General features: G+C 44.4%; 1 protein-coding gene across 2 annotated transcripts in view; it reads right to left on the reverse strand.

The window, feature by feature from the left end:
- The window catches only part of Lmpt (four and a half LIM domains protein limpet), a 71,451-nt gene that overhangs the window by 48,306 nt on the left and 8,028 nt on the right, over positions 1-15,117 (reverse strand). The window contains exons 1-2 of one of the 2 annotated variants that reach the window (XM_018028331.2): positions 3,869-6,217; positions 1,176-1,261 (exon numbers count right to left, since the gene is read on the reverse strand). In XM_018028331.2, coding sequence (XP_017883820.1) covers positions 1,176-1,261; positions 3,869-6,202 — 2,420 coding nt within the window. In that variant the 5' untranslated portion in view covers positions 6,203-6,217. Of the gene's footprint in view, positions 1-1,175; positions 1,262-3,868; positions 6,218-15,117 lie in introns of those variants that run through there. The other variant, XM_018028339.2, reaches the window with a different exon arrangement.

Genomic DNA, 15,117 nt, shown 5'->3' on the forward strand with positions numbered 1-15,117 from the left:
GACATCTGATTTCTTTTTAATTATAGAAAATGCGTTTTTCTAAAGTACATAATCTTTTGGGATTGACTGTATAGCCAATACATTCTTAAATTAGAAACAAAATTTGAATGGAAAACTTAAGACGGCAAACCGTATTTTAATTGTTTATAGAGCAAAATGTGAATTTTATGAGAATAGAAAATAAAATTTTATGAATCGTGACAAAAACTTTGTACGAGGAAACGAAGACTGTAAATGATCCATCAAACGTGTCTGTGCGCACGTGTCAACGGTTTATTTTTGAAACGAGCTACCGGAAAGATAGCAGTTAATGCTCGACCTTGTTTTTCCAAGCTAACGAGCTTAATTCGTGGCGACCGACTAAAGACACCCATTTCCAATTTACCCGAAAAAGAAATAAAAATACTAAACGAGGAATGAACCTCCAACAGCTGTTAAAGCCGAATTTTGCACGCTGCTAGAAGACTCAAGAACTGGTTCGAGGTAGGCGGTTTCGCATAACTGTGAACTGCATCTCGGTAGCTACAAGCGCAACCAAGCGTGACGTTTTGTCCCACACCTTTCTCCCGGAGGCAGGGCGATGTTAAAGGAGGGCCGGGACCCTCCTCTCCCTTCCCCGTTCAATTAATTCGTTATTACCTACCGCATGGTTGGCCCATAAGTCACGGAGGGTAATTACTAACTCGGTAATTTCACTGCTGCTCAGTTACGCTTCGGATAATGGAAAGCCTTTCGGCTTCGTAGCAGACTCCGCGATTCAATCTCGGGATTCTTTGTCCCGTTTCGACGCCTTCTTTGCCTCCTATCACCGTTTACCCAGTGCAACCGTCTCGCAACCAATTCGACGCGTCCTCTTTTTTCGCGAATTCAATATTCGTTCTTACCGGACCGACTTTCTTCTAATATAATCGCAGAGAGAGCGTTACCTGTCCTTCAACTAATGGAACCGCGATAATTATTCCGGAAAAGTAACCCGATATGTTCGATAGAACGCTGTTCGACGGTGTACGGCTAATTGAGCGGCGGTTCATCGATCATTCGAGCGGATCGACGATCAACAGACGTGAGAAAATCGAACACCGACATTTAAGTGTGTCAGCGTTACAGATGTATTACAAAGAGATCTGCCAATTGAACTATCGGAAATTAGTATAAAAAATGTTTCAATTACTTACCTCCACGTGTGCGGCGAGAATCCTGAACACGTATCCCCGCATTCCAGACAAGGCTGACCCTCCTCAACGTCCGTGATCAAGACACCCTGCAATCAGAAAAAGACGAAAATAATATGTTAAATTATCAGTATAATATAGTGAGTGAAGGAAATGAAGACATGCATCCACACTTGCGAGTCAGCAAATGGTGCTTGTAATTAAATATGCTACGAATCTTACGAGAAATTCAACACAATATTTGAAGAAAATCCTATCCATGGGTCAGGTTAATTGCAAAACGGTGAAAGGTCTGGATCATCAAATGTCAACCGCCCTAAGGCATCGCGTTCGAATAATTTGTCGATTTTAATCCGCGACACGTAATTGCTTCATTGGAAAAAAATATTGTAAGAATGAGGAGCATCGAGGAAAAGTGCGTCATCCTTTCGCGCTCCGCGTTCGTGACTCGCTTATAATTACGTGCGAAGCGGGACAAGGTCGATGAAGCCGCGATGCTTCGTCGGTCTCGTAATTGGGAAGAGTTTTTAATTGCCTCGTCTCGTTGCCTGATCACGAAGGATCTGTTCGTCGAAAAGTGTGAGAGATGCCTGGGTTTCAAGCGATTTCAACGCGTGGCCCGCCCACGTTTATCGTTCCACGACGTCGTTTGGCCGTTTCCAAACGTGTCGCGCGAAACGTTTAAGCGAGAATAAAGTGAGGCAGATGAGGATGGAAGGCTCGAGTCGCGTTGGATGCGTTCAAGAACCTTCCGGCCGGCGTATATGGTCGGTTCGCCCACGCGAAACAGGTCGCGGTACCGGCATCGCCAAATATCGAGTAGACGAGCCGTGGAAAATATACAAGAACCGACGGTGTCTCTAGCTGTCTATATATAGCGATCCTGAATAACGATCCCGAGAGAACGCTTCGTCTAATTAACATATTTTTCGTCCTGACTCACGAGTGAAAGGACCGGCCGTTTCTTTTTCCACCGCGAGTTGCCCGTACCAGCGTTACCAGCTGGAAATCACCTGAAACGGTGAACTCACGGAATGATTTATGCACTCGTTTCTTAAGTTTCATTACACGTTGCTCGCGAAAAATTCAAAATCGGTCAACCTACCAGCGGCTGCTTTCCTGAAATCTGTCACGAATATAAAAAGCTTCCAAGGCACGAAGAGAAAGTGAGGCGCCGTGGAGAGATGAAACTGGAGTTTTTGTCTGTATTATTTTTGCGTCGAATTTTGACCAGAATCATTGGGACTGTTTTTTCGAGATCCCACAAACCTGTCCGCAAACATTTTCGTCGCTGAATCAGACGATTAGATCATTTCTCATCGTGGCGAGCGAACATTTCGCGGTGGAATGCGCAAAACAAAATTCCACTGCCACCGTGCAGAATTCCTTGCCGACGTCTGCGTGTCGTCGCTATTCCACGGCTCGCTACCTTTTTCTTACGTTTATAGCTTTCCATCGCACGAGCTTTCGTCTTTAACGACGATTCTCGATTATCTCCATTGGAAACGGGGCAAATGGCTCGCGTGTCTGAACAATTTCAATGATTCTCTTTGCTCTTCGGCTTCGAAGATTCTGTTAGCGAAACAGAACCGGCAGCAGCATTGAAACTGTTTGTACATTAACGTGTCCTACACGCGCCGCGATCATTCCATTTGTGGGCGGTTCGCTGACATTTCCATGACGCGTTAGCCAACAGAATTACGTAAGGACATTGAAAACATGCGTTAAAGCCCGACTGAATGACGGACCGTTAACCCTCCGACCGACCGGCTGGATGGATAATTTGCTCGCGCGCGCCAAGAAAAAATGTGAACCGGTGTGAATTCTCGACTGACCAACTTCGACTTGACTCGAGGAAAGTAACGACTGTGAAAGTTCGCGTTTTATATTTCGCAGCGAGCGTTCATCCGTTCAAAAACAAGTAAAAACAGATAGAGAATCAATTAATGAATAGTAAAAATATAATTTAATAAGTCGATGGTTGAATAATTTTGTTTTAGTAAAATTCGTAGTTTTTATGTTGACATCGATGACAGACGTGTCGCCCAACTAGTTTCACTCTGACCATTAAAAATATTGGGATACGAGAAGACGAAGTGCATCGGGGTTGGTTTGGAATCAAAAAGTTTCACTGATCAACTAGAAATTTAATGAAAAACTTTCTACATTTACTTGATCTATATTATGCATCTGATAACTTGTATAAATATAAGCCTGCAGAGGCTGGTTATTCCCATAATTACTTTCACTTATTTCATACATGTTCATTAACCATGTTCGACGAGCTCCCGTATAAGTGTATAGATATAGAGGCGCGTGTAGTAGTGTGTACAAGAAAATATCGTGGATTATATGTACTACCGTGTAGTAATCGACGCGAACGGAATCGCGATACAAAAGCGTGGCAGGAGCAAACCGCAACTAACGTCCGATCGACGACGAGCAAATCGCGTGAAACGCGTCGAGAAAACGTTCACACCTTCTAACGATCCACCAACACACTCTGCACGTAGATGAGTTATGTTCAAAGAACGGACGATGTCGCCAAAACGATGTTAGAAAAATTAGTGAAACAATTTCTGTTGCAAAGCACCATCGAAAATCTCTCATCTTCTCCATCGATTTATAAATATCGCTTCCCGTTTCTGTACCATAAACGACTGATCGAACGCGATTGACTCATGAAAATGCCATACCCCTTCGCGATAATTCCAGACTCTTCTTGAAGGTGTAGGAACGCCGGTTACGTCCCCAGTTTTAGGACCTCTCTGTCGTCGATGATCCTCCTCGTCCTCGTCGCTGTCCTCTTCTTCCTCGTAACGCCTTCGTCTTCCCATATCTTGCGCAGGACGACGACGTCTCCTCCTTTCAACGGTCGATTCCGGGCTGGATCGAATCCTGATGATTGTTGCTCCATTTCTCTCGCTGGTCGACGTGTATTTATTGTTATCTCGATGATCTCCAGCTCCAAAATTGTACGGTTCCAGATTTGCTTTGCGTTTCGTTTCCTCAATCTCGTTCGAATGCCTCCTGTCCTTGATTTCCAGGATTTCAGGCGATGGATCGCGCTCGATCTCCGAGCGACCCTCCGGATTCGAGCGATATCTACTGTTCTCTTGAAGGTACTTGACAGCAAAGATGCGATTGCTTTCGTGCCAGGACTTCGAATCGAATTCCTCGAGGTCCTCCGGTTCGCCTCGTTTCGGCGGTGTCAACGGCCTGGAATGTCTGTTTGATCTTTTATCTACACCCTCGTGACCCCTGCTTCTAGGAGAAACACGACGTACACTCCTCGACGGGGAATCCCGATCCTTGAAAGAGTTCTTCCTCTCTATGTCGTAATCCTCGGGACTCGTCCGAGGGTCATCTTCGAAGGAAACGCTGCCGTATCTTCCATTGGGGGAATGTCTCCTCCTCGGCTCTTCTAAGTTCCGGAAGGACACCTTGCTCGATTCGTCTTGAGCTTTATGCGCGAGCCTTCGATCTATGTCATCCTCGTAAATTCCGGCGAACTCCACGGTCTTCTCCTTGAAAGAATTTTTCCGTCCCAAGTCGTAGGAATGATCCTTAAAGGCGACTCTACTGACCTCCGACTCCTGATCCTTGTACGAGTGTATCCTGCTCGAATCGGCTTCGTGTTCTTTGAAGGTGATTCTGCTGACTCCATCGGTATGTCCTTTGAACAAACGCCTCTTGTCCTCTTCATCCTCCTCGCGATTCTTCGACGAAATTCTCCCATAATCGGAGCTAGGCTCCTTGAACGAGTTCTTCCTTCCTGCATCGTGGCCTTGGTCTTTGAATGAACTCTTCCTTGAAACGTGTTCCGGGTCTCTGCCAAAGTATTTCTTCTCGACATCCTGACTCTTCTTTCTATAATCGTTCTCTTGGTCCTTCAACGACGGTTTCCTATTCAAGCTAGAATCTCTATTTCTCTTCGACTCAGATTTGAAGGAACTCTTCCTCGTCACCTGCTCCTTTAAAGAGTCCTTCCTAGCCAAATCGACGTCCGAGTCCTTCACCGAAACTCGTCTGGGCTCCGGATCTCGTCTGGGTTCTGTAAGAGCTCTCTCGTATCGCTGTATCCGCACATCGAAGTCCTCCGGGTTCCCGTCGTACACATAATTCTTTCTCTTAGGGCTGTCCTTCCTTCGAGGAACATCGTCCTCTTTTCTTGATCGTCTGTGATTTCTCTCTTCATTCTTCTTTTCTGAAAATACGTCGATGAATTTCTCTGCTCTTCGATCCATCGATCGACTTCTACCGATCTCCTGTTGCTCAGATTCCCTTAACTTAGATTTCACAATTTTTCTTTCATCCTCTCGATCATCTTTCTGGACTCTTTCTATTCGATCCTTGAATTTGTAATCTTCCATTTCTGGACTAACCGACTTACACTCCTTTCTGGCTTTCAACTTGTCCTCTTCGCGAGATTTGAGTCTCTCTATCATCGCCCTGATCCTTCGATCGGGGGATCTTCCGTCGACAGTCAGACTTTCAATTTCCTTCAGTAACTGATCTCTTTCATCGCTCTTTTGAGTATCTTCTTTAATGACGCTCTTGGATCTGTCCGATTTCAACGGAGATTTTGGTCTTTCCGAACTCTCTTTCCTCAATCTGTGCAAACCTATTTCCTGATCGATAGATCCCTTCCTCCCGTGATCGTCCTCGTAGTAACGATCATTCCCGGAGCCTGTCCTCGAACGGCCGTTCGTTAATCGAGAGTCCTCGAATCGGTCCTGTTTCTTAGATCTGAAGTCCTCGTCCTGGGCGATGTCCTTGATGTCCCAGACGCCGAAGTGGTCCTTACTCTTTTTATACAACAAGTCCGCGTCCTCGTGCTGCCTATAGTCACGACCATTTTTGCTCACCTCGTCGTCACGCTGCCTCGTCATACCAAAATGGTAACGATTCGTACCGTTCTTATACTTGTTCGAACGATCCTCTTGGTCCTCTTGGAAACGGTCGTTAGTGTACCCCAGGGCCACCTTCGGACCATCCTTGATCGACGACGGACCCCGAAGATGAGACATTTTCGCTACGCACCGTGTTTATCTACGTCTTCGCGCGTTGGAAACTTTTTCAAGGTTCCGCGTTACGGTTCTCCACGAATCCAGTTTGCCACGCGTTATTCTCGCCCGGTGACTTAATCCTTTTTATCACAAAAGCGTATAATAGAATACTGTTCACCGTATCGTTGCCTGACGGGCAAGAATTGTAGCTCGATCACATATCAACAGCGAGATCGTTTAGTCGTCGGTTCAGCGACGAATGTGACATCGGTCAAGGAACTCGACGCTCGACGCTTTCGATGGGCACGGTAAAACACGCGACGCGGTCTCTCGTCGATCTCCGATTTGCCGTCGCGTTATCGTCGGATCGACGACTGTATACTGGCTGAGGTCGGTGGACGGCACAGTTTTTCGCGGTACTGGAGCAAGTATCCTCGGATCTCCTTTCTTTCGGTGGCTCCTTATTTCGCGAGATACGAAGAAGCCGGCTTCGGCCGAACGGAGCGGAGCAGACGACCCTGAAAGTCGTCTGTGGACTTTCACGAACGCGAGCACTTTGCCGGTCGGAGTCACCACGAGAGTGTGCACCGGAGGAGAGCGTGTTCCTCCTCCTCCTCCTCCTGGTTCCCCTCGACTCTCTCTGTCCACTTCCCCACTTGCCGCCCCCTTGCATCCTCTCCTTTTGCACCGCACCGCCTGTCTGCCTCCCCTGCCTTTCCTTGCCTGGCTGTCCTCCTGAGCTGTCCTGCGGTCCTCCCCGAGGTGAGGTGGACCACACGATTCTCCCGTTAATCCGGCTCCTCTTTGCGTTCTCCTCCTCCTCCGAGTCCCCGATGCGATATACGACCGCGTGAGTTCGACCTCGCTCGAGTTCACTGGGACTCTCGTCGACACCCTTTTTCCTTTTTAATCTTCCAATTTGATTTAGAAATCAAATTGCTAGCACTGCTTCAAAGTGACACAAGTAGTACTTATCAAATTTTAAAGCAGCTCCGGACATTGTTTTCATCCAGAATTTTATGAAAAGCAGGTCGTTTCTCCGATTTCTATCTTTAGCTGATAGGAAGCGGCGAATTATAGCGAGAAGACTGGAGGTAAGTATACAATGTAATTACGCAAGGGGTACAATTACTCTCCTGTCGAAGAGTCGAGCAGCTCGAGTCCTGTCCCATTCGCGAGAATGTAATTATAGTCGTCTCGTCGAAAGCGTCGTCGCCACCAATCGAATCGTTCTCTCAGCCAGACTCGTTCGAGCACTTTTCGTGCTCGTTTTCCTCTATCCGAGGAAGAGGTCTCGCAATAAGCTGGAAAATGCTGATTAGTAGCGTGTAATTTCCAATGACTACGCATCGTGATTCAATGAGACTTTAACAGCTTGATGGCTCGGCGAAGGAAAAACAGCGGCTACCCGATATAAAAAGACAAAAGTGTCTGTTCATTTGCCAGGCAAATGGTAGAATTCAAAATTGGAGAAAATCGTAAAACGAGTTATGCAGGTATCTAGACTTGACTCATCGAGTTGGGTGACGAAGTGGTCAGAATAAAAAGAAAACCAAGGCAAAGAAGACAAGGATCCCGGGAAAAAAAGAGCTAAGGAGCGGTCAGATTCTTCTTCAAAAAATTTGCTGTGTCGTCACCCGGGTAGCGAACCTGTTCAATGATTCACAGGTTACGAAGTCCCCAAAAGTTGCCCTGGTCATTCGCGAAAGCGACACCGACGAATCGGTCGAGCAAACCAATAAAACAAAATCATTCACGCTTAATAAATTTGGACACGGGATCCCGTGAGCTGTTCGTTCGAGCGAGAAATATGTCGAACCCTAGTTAATGAGACAAGATAATTTCGTTTAATCCCGTCTTCGTTCAGTTCAGGTTTGGAACAATGCCCGGCTTGGAAGGGTGAAATATCGGTCCGCAAGCATCCACCGATTATCCATTCTCGGCGTTATACGTAATTCACAACGAGGCTAGGATTTATTGCGCGTGGGCGGCGGTTATAAATTGACATAGACAGATAATTTTCGACCCGCGCGCGCCAGCTCAAAGGGCTTTCGCGTACGGAGCTACGTATCTCGTTAATCGTGTACTGACTACCCTAAGTGGGCTTTCACTGTTACGCCACGCGGCCGCTGAACAATCGCCCGTGGCTCGCGTATATCGCGTTCCTCTCGTTTAGGAGAGATAACTTATGGCGACGCGATGATATCTTGATCCGATTTACTGTGTATGGAGAATCAAACGCGTCGCATACAAAAGATTATTCGCATATCTTCAAAATAAAACAGTCCAAGATTCGTAACAGAAGCACAGCGTTAAATTATAGAGATTGCATAAATTATATTATTTGTAATTAAAATAATACTAATAAAATTAAATATATTAATAGCAAAAGTAAAATTGTTTTGAAAAGATGTCTCCCAACATTCGACATTCGGGGACCACCTGACAGAACTTGCTTCGTATCGAAACCCTCGTCGAACGGACGAGCAGGTGGCCGAACAGAAGGCTGCACCCTACATCCTGCCCTAACCAGAGACACGATGACAACTTTTACAATTCGAAAGACCGTCCATCTACGGATAAGGAGACCGCCTCGTGTCGCGGTTCTGAGTAATACTAAACGACCGTTTAACGGATTTTCGCACCGTAAGCGCGTACAATGAAGTTCCGCTTTGCGGTCTACTCATCTCTAATTGATCGACAAGCGTACTTAGAATCGAGTGTTACTTTCTCGTTGCTAGACTGCGGATTTTATGCATGTACACAAAAATTTGATACACAAGAAATATAAATAATACATGAAATATATAAAAATATGAATTATAAACATACATAATTACACATTATTTTAAGTTTAAAGCATAAAGTTTAATTTTGCATAAAAAAATGCAATGAGCCAAGAGAAAGAGAGAGTGGAAAAAGGCAATGCATACACAGCAGTTATGTAGGCTATAGGCAGTATAGGCAATGCTCGCGTTCACGAACGCGTAAATGCGAAATCAAGGCCGTCGCTTTATGCATCTTCTTCGATGGCCAACGGAAACGACTGTACGTACCCACGCCTCCACTCCTGCTTCAACCTACGCGTGATCCTTTGAAAAAGTCGGTCGAAGATCGATAATTAAATATCCTTGCCTCCGCGAGACTGCGGCAGGAACGTATCGTTCGAGCCCGATAAAAACTGACATTGAAAAAGCAGTGAGTGATATTAACCTTCCATTTTTTAATTCGTTCGCCTTGTCTTATTCAGATGTGACTAAGATTCGTGCGATGTTAGAAATTTTTGTTGGGACAAAACGTCGAACAGAAGAGAAGTTTTTCGTGGAACTCTCGCAGGCTACAGCCCTGTGTGTGGGACGCGACAAGGTCCTGTCACAACGCCCCCGCCGTTTCGCCGTGCAAAGGTCTAACCGCACGGTGAACGGGGCCTTACGGCGCGCAGTATCGACCTTTTCGCCCGAAATGGTCTCGGCCGAGGGTCTCGATATCCGTCGAATCGACGACGGTTCACTCTCCGATTATTTGTGTCACGAAGAATGTCGACAGGTATAACTCGCCCCAACGATTTTCGTCTTCAAGTCTTCGTTACTTCGCAAGTCAAGTAAACTGGACTATAAAACTCTTACGATTTACACTTTTTTTTTTCTTACTTTAACAGAACCGATATAATCTAACTCTTGTTAGATAAATGGGATATAAAACATGAAAATGAGCTGCAACGTGACTCGGTGCAAATGAAAAACAAGTTTAATACGGGATACGGGTACTAAATAGTCTGCGACGTAACACAGTGCGCATATTCTTGTCGAACAATCGAATGCTTAAACCATGCCGTCCGTACGTTCCTCTGTTAAATTAATAAATGCGATGCAATCGTAAATGCGAGCGATTTCTCGAATCCTACGCCCAACTGATCGACTAGCCTAGACCCAATTGTACTATAAACAGAATGAAACCTACAGTCGATTGACATTCTAATCTTGTATTCGTTAATATCATATAAGTAGACCGTAGATTTGAAGTATAAAGAATGCGTGCAGTGTATAAAAAAAATATGCAATATCAAAAGCTGCGTCGATGTCACAATACTTAAATAATAGAAGAAATTTCTATCTATTGATAAGAGAAGTATTATTTCGCATAAAACTGTACATAAGATTCTCTGCATTCTCAATAGCTATAGTTTCCACATTTTTCTTTCGTTACGGACAATTAATCACTTAACTACGTGACGCATTACAAAACTATCCAAAGTATTCTGCAGCGATTGACCAACGCAGACTCTAATTCTAATTGGATTTTTAACTATGATACTCTTAAGCATGTAGCGGTGCGTGTCTCAATTGTTCAGCGACGAAAAACGCCGTGTGAGTCATTCGTACCCTGGCGTTCTTGTTCCGTTGAACACTGAGGCGATATTAAAGAGTGGCAGCGCCCGTGTAATCGTTCGGACAGCGAATGCGGCCCAATGGGGCTCAAACACAGTCAGTAATCGCTTTTTCCTGTGGTAATCGAGAAAGTCGATAAATCGCTATAACGGCGTACGGACAAGTTTGACGCGATAGGCAATAGATAAAGGGGTAGGATGCCAGCATTATCGATTTTATACCGGCTGCGAAATTACTGCTGAAAAGTATAATAACTACCGTTTTACTCACTTCTTGTCTTATTTTCCCTATTGTACATATATACTATTTTGCTCGCGTCTTAGTATACCCGCACCGCGAATAGTAGTTTACCAGCCGGATACCGGAGGGGGAAAAGAGTTGGGGTCTTGTATCTTTGTTGGGGCAATGGGGATTATCGAACGTAGTCACCTCCACGTGGTGAGATCTTGGTTGATAGCGTTTGCAAAATCTTTGGAAACGGTACCAAGTGAAGAACTACGATATTGTTTAAGAATCTCTGTATTTGTATGTTAAATTGCGTAAAAAATTGCAAACTTTTTCATACGACATAGAGGCTGCCACTCTTTAGTAATATCTCCTCGGTGCATTGGAGAACACTGAACCGTAGTATAAGTACAAGATCTAGAGTTCCACAGACGGAACACGATTCGCTCTAAGTTTACCGCTTGACAAGATACTAAAGCTTTTTCTGCCGTTCTAAATCTTATTCCAGTACCGCAAAGCTTCATCTACGAGACAGTGATTGATAAATATGTTCCAAGTCGAAAGGAAGGAGGACGCTTACAATCCAGCCAGTTCGTGCGGTTTTTGCTCGCGATGCCGTTACACGGTTCGCATTGCGAAAAACTTGACGCGTTGCCATTTAGCGTTGTTACGCGTTTCTCATAGCAATAGAGCTCGTACAGATGGTTTAGAGAAAATAGTTTTTACGCTACGGTTCAAGGAACCGAAGTTTCGTATTTCAAGCCCATTACGCGCTGCGTGAATCGATCGTCCGCATCGACCTAATCCGACGGCGACATCGGCCGGTGATTGCCCGACCGTTTTCGATTCTCGAACGTACCCCAGGCTGGTTCTATAGGAATCTGCATCGTTCGAGATTCGAGATCTCGAGTTTCGATATTATACTTTTCAAAATAGAAAACAGGATGCATATTATAAAAAGATGTTATGCGTTTGACTAAAGATCTGTCGTTTGGAATATAATTTCTATGATAAAATTCTGAGACATCTTACAACCTTGCCCTTTGAAGAAACACATTGAAAGATAGTTAGTCTGTTACGAATTATCGAAATTCAATAACAACCTCAATCCCATAATATCTAGCTCGGTTGAAATTACGTGTATGCACGTTCGCCAGTATAAGTAATATTGGTCGAGCTTACTCCTCCGGAGAAGTTACAGAATAAGCATCAACCTCTATTCTCTCAGTTGGCTGTGATAAAACCATTTTCCGTACGTATCGCGGCGTGAAACCGGTCACAATACTTGATACACTTCGCGAAGTAACTTCGTCTTTAAACGAACGTCCATACGTCAACGTCGATAGTAGAACTTTTCCTCGACGCGTAGGAAAAACGCACAATAGACTCCTTTATTGCATCGCATCTCCCCGTCCGTAATTATACACCGTTGCACTTGAGACAAAAACCACGATTACGAGAAGATAATCCCTACAAGCTGCTCAATGGGCTTTTACTATCTTCAGAGGGGAAAAAAACAGCATCGTTCCAGATTTTATATACGGATTTATAATTTCATAGAGGCGCAATAAACCCGCCGACTTTGACCAATACATAGTATGATGTCACGCGCGCGGAAGTGGCGTCATTTGGCTGGTCAATTTAAGGCATAAATAATTCGTGTCTGGTAACGGCGACCTTTATTATTTCGTCTCTACGCTCGCAGCATGACAAGAGACCTGCGCGAACACCCAGAAACTCGTTTCTCATACACGAGCGAAAGTAAGAACATGCCATCTGATATAGACGAATCTTGAATAAAACGACTCAATGATAAATAGAAATCAAAATATGTAATATTATAACACGGAGACTATTAACCCAGCTTCTGAGAAATAAAAATTTCATCTTCAAAAGGGTTTGATATTTTTCAACAGACGTAAGTCTTGAAGGGAAAAAAGGCAAGTGGCTGAGTGCCAACTGCAGCGTTACAGCGTCTATCTTTCGATCGTTTTTTACTCTCGTCCTTTTAATCTACATGCCCGGTTTCTCTGTCTTACCCTTTCTCTTCGCTCTCGATTACGCTCTCCCCTCCCCCCTCTCGCCTGTTTCTTTATTAAACTTCTGATTCCCGTGTACCTACTCGTACGTTCATCTCGAAATATCGGCGAAGGATTAAACCGACAATCGACACAGTTCCTTTGCGTCATCCCTGCTGTTTTTGCAATCGAGGGCTTTCCCTTTCTTCGCAATCCCGCGCGGCTTCCAGGCGCGATCGGCCGTGATTCATCGAATCGTTAGCACGAGCCATCGACGCTGTCGAGATTTGTTAACAAAGCGACTCGAAAGTATTTCAATTAGCATTTCTTTCTTACATTATTCATACATAAAAGTGACGCCGGCCCACGACATTTTCAGAAGCCTGCTTCGTTTCACTCTTAATACTTATTTTTTATAAACCCGTTCGTAACTCATAGGAAATATTATAGAACATAATGATTATCTTTTAGTTTACATGCACTTTGCATTTGACAAAGCTCAGTATTTCTTGTAAAAGTAATTTTCATAATTTGATAGTCTCTGATATTAATTTCGAATATCTATCAGACTTTTAGATAGACAATAAGCATTTGGGAATGTCCGATTAACGGAGGTGTACACAATTGTTTCGCTTTGAAATTCTCGATACCGTCTGCTCTACTGGGCGCGCAATATCTGAAAACCAAAGCCGATAGGTTCCGTTTTGAAGCAGTATGTCAAATGAAACCAATTTCATGGCTCCGTTCATTCTTTTGCTCGACCGATCATCCGAGGGTCTTTCCTGCACCAGAGAGAAGATCTCGGAACGGATCGCGAACAGGAAAAGAACGGAAAACCGTGAGTGGACCTATGGCCCTCCGACACTGACATTCCCGAACGATTGTGTCACGCGTGTCTATAGGCACCCGATGCATTTTCGTGCTCTCTCGCTCGGGTCACTGTCACCACCTGCGTGCTCACTCTCACGTGTCCGACACGCTACTCCGCGTGCATCTAGCCACGAGATTTTGTTCGCTGTTTATCTGGATGGAGCGGGAACAAGTAGAATGCTTGAAGAATGCCGAGCGCGTGGGACTTGTCCGAGATTTAATTGAATTTCTTTCAGGCATGAAAAGCGCTACAGTTTTTTTTATCAGGTCTGCGTTGTATTTTTAAGTACTCTCGTACAAGTGCATATATTGTCGGGCACAGACCGATGTCCACACAAATGGAATGCCGCGTCGCTAGAATTAGACACGCGAGTTTTAATTGAACGCGCGACAATCTACGAAGTGCAACTTAAATAGCGTTACGAACTGTAACATACGCGTACATTTGCGCAAAGTGGTATCGGAAAATAAACGAACGTTCTCCATGAGCGAAGTACACAATCTGCAGTGAAATAAAAACAAAAAAACAAAAAAACAAATGTGCAATGTAAGTTGTTAGTCGACGACTTCGTAGCTAATGAAATCGAAATGAATAGATAGTGAAAGAGAAGAGGTGGTGTTGCCGTTCGTGCAATTTGGTAATCCGGATGAATTTTCATTAGGCAACGCACCGTGACTAATGGATTATACGGACTCGCTCGCGTGACGTTCGGCGATTATTCATCAAAATGTTATGAGAAAGAAAGAATAGTTGGACGGTGAATTAGCGCGGGCCCTGATGACGTATTCGTCGGTCCCAAAATTACAAATTCTTGGAAACGATCTACGTGTTAAAATCGCGGGAACGAGAGAACAAAAAATATACTGATGAGCAATACTTAACAGAGATTTGTTATAAGCAGACTACGGATGTTATGCATTCATAAGAGAATGAAATAAAATACTCTGGCATAAAAAGACAACAGAAACTCTTCGAAGTTACGTAAACGGGAAAATGAAAAGAGTTAGGGCAGACGTATAATTCACAAATTATACGACTGCGTACTAACATCGTTGACCAGAGGGCGATTAAATAAAGCGACACGATCCAGGCCGGCAATCAGTCAGGAACTGCGGTCAATTCCGTACACTCGTCATAACGTAATTTAATAACGCGTGATTAACGAGCCCTTGGTCTCACGAGAGAATGTACGGACAGAATCATTAAAAAATTGCTTTAAGAACAATGAATGCGTGGGTTCAGCTCGTCGACTTTGAGAAAGAACGTGCGACTAATGCAAGTAGCAACCCTAAGTTCACTTTCCTTAATTTGATATCTGGATAAAATATTTTATAACACAACTTTATGATATCTACATTAGGGAATTGGCGTGAAAGCTAACTGGTTCTCGTTAAAAATGAACGTTGCGTTAACCAACGCAGAATCCGCGTTCGA

Source organism: Ceratina calcarata, unplaced genomic scaffold (assembly GCF_001652005.2).
Source record: "Ceratina calcarata isolate Rehan_Ccalc_2016 unplaced genomic scaffold, ASM165200v1 scaffold449.2, whole genome shotgun sequence".
NCBI lineage: Eukaryota > Metazoa > Arthropoda > Insecta > Hymenoptera > Apidae > Ceratina > Ceratina calcarata.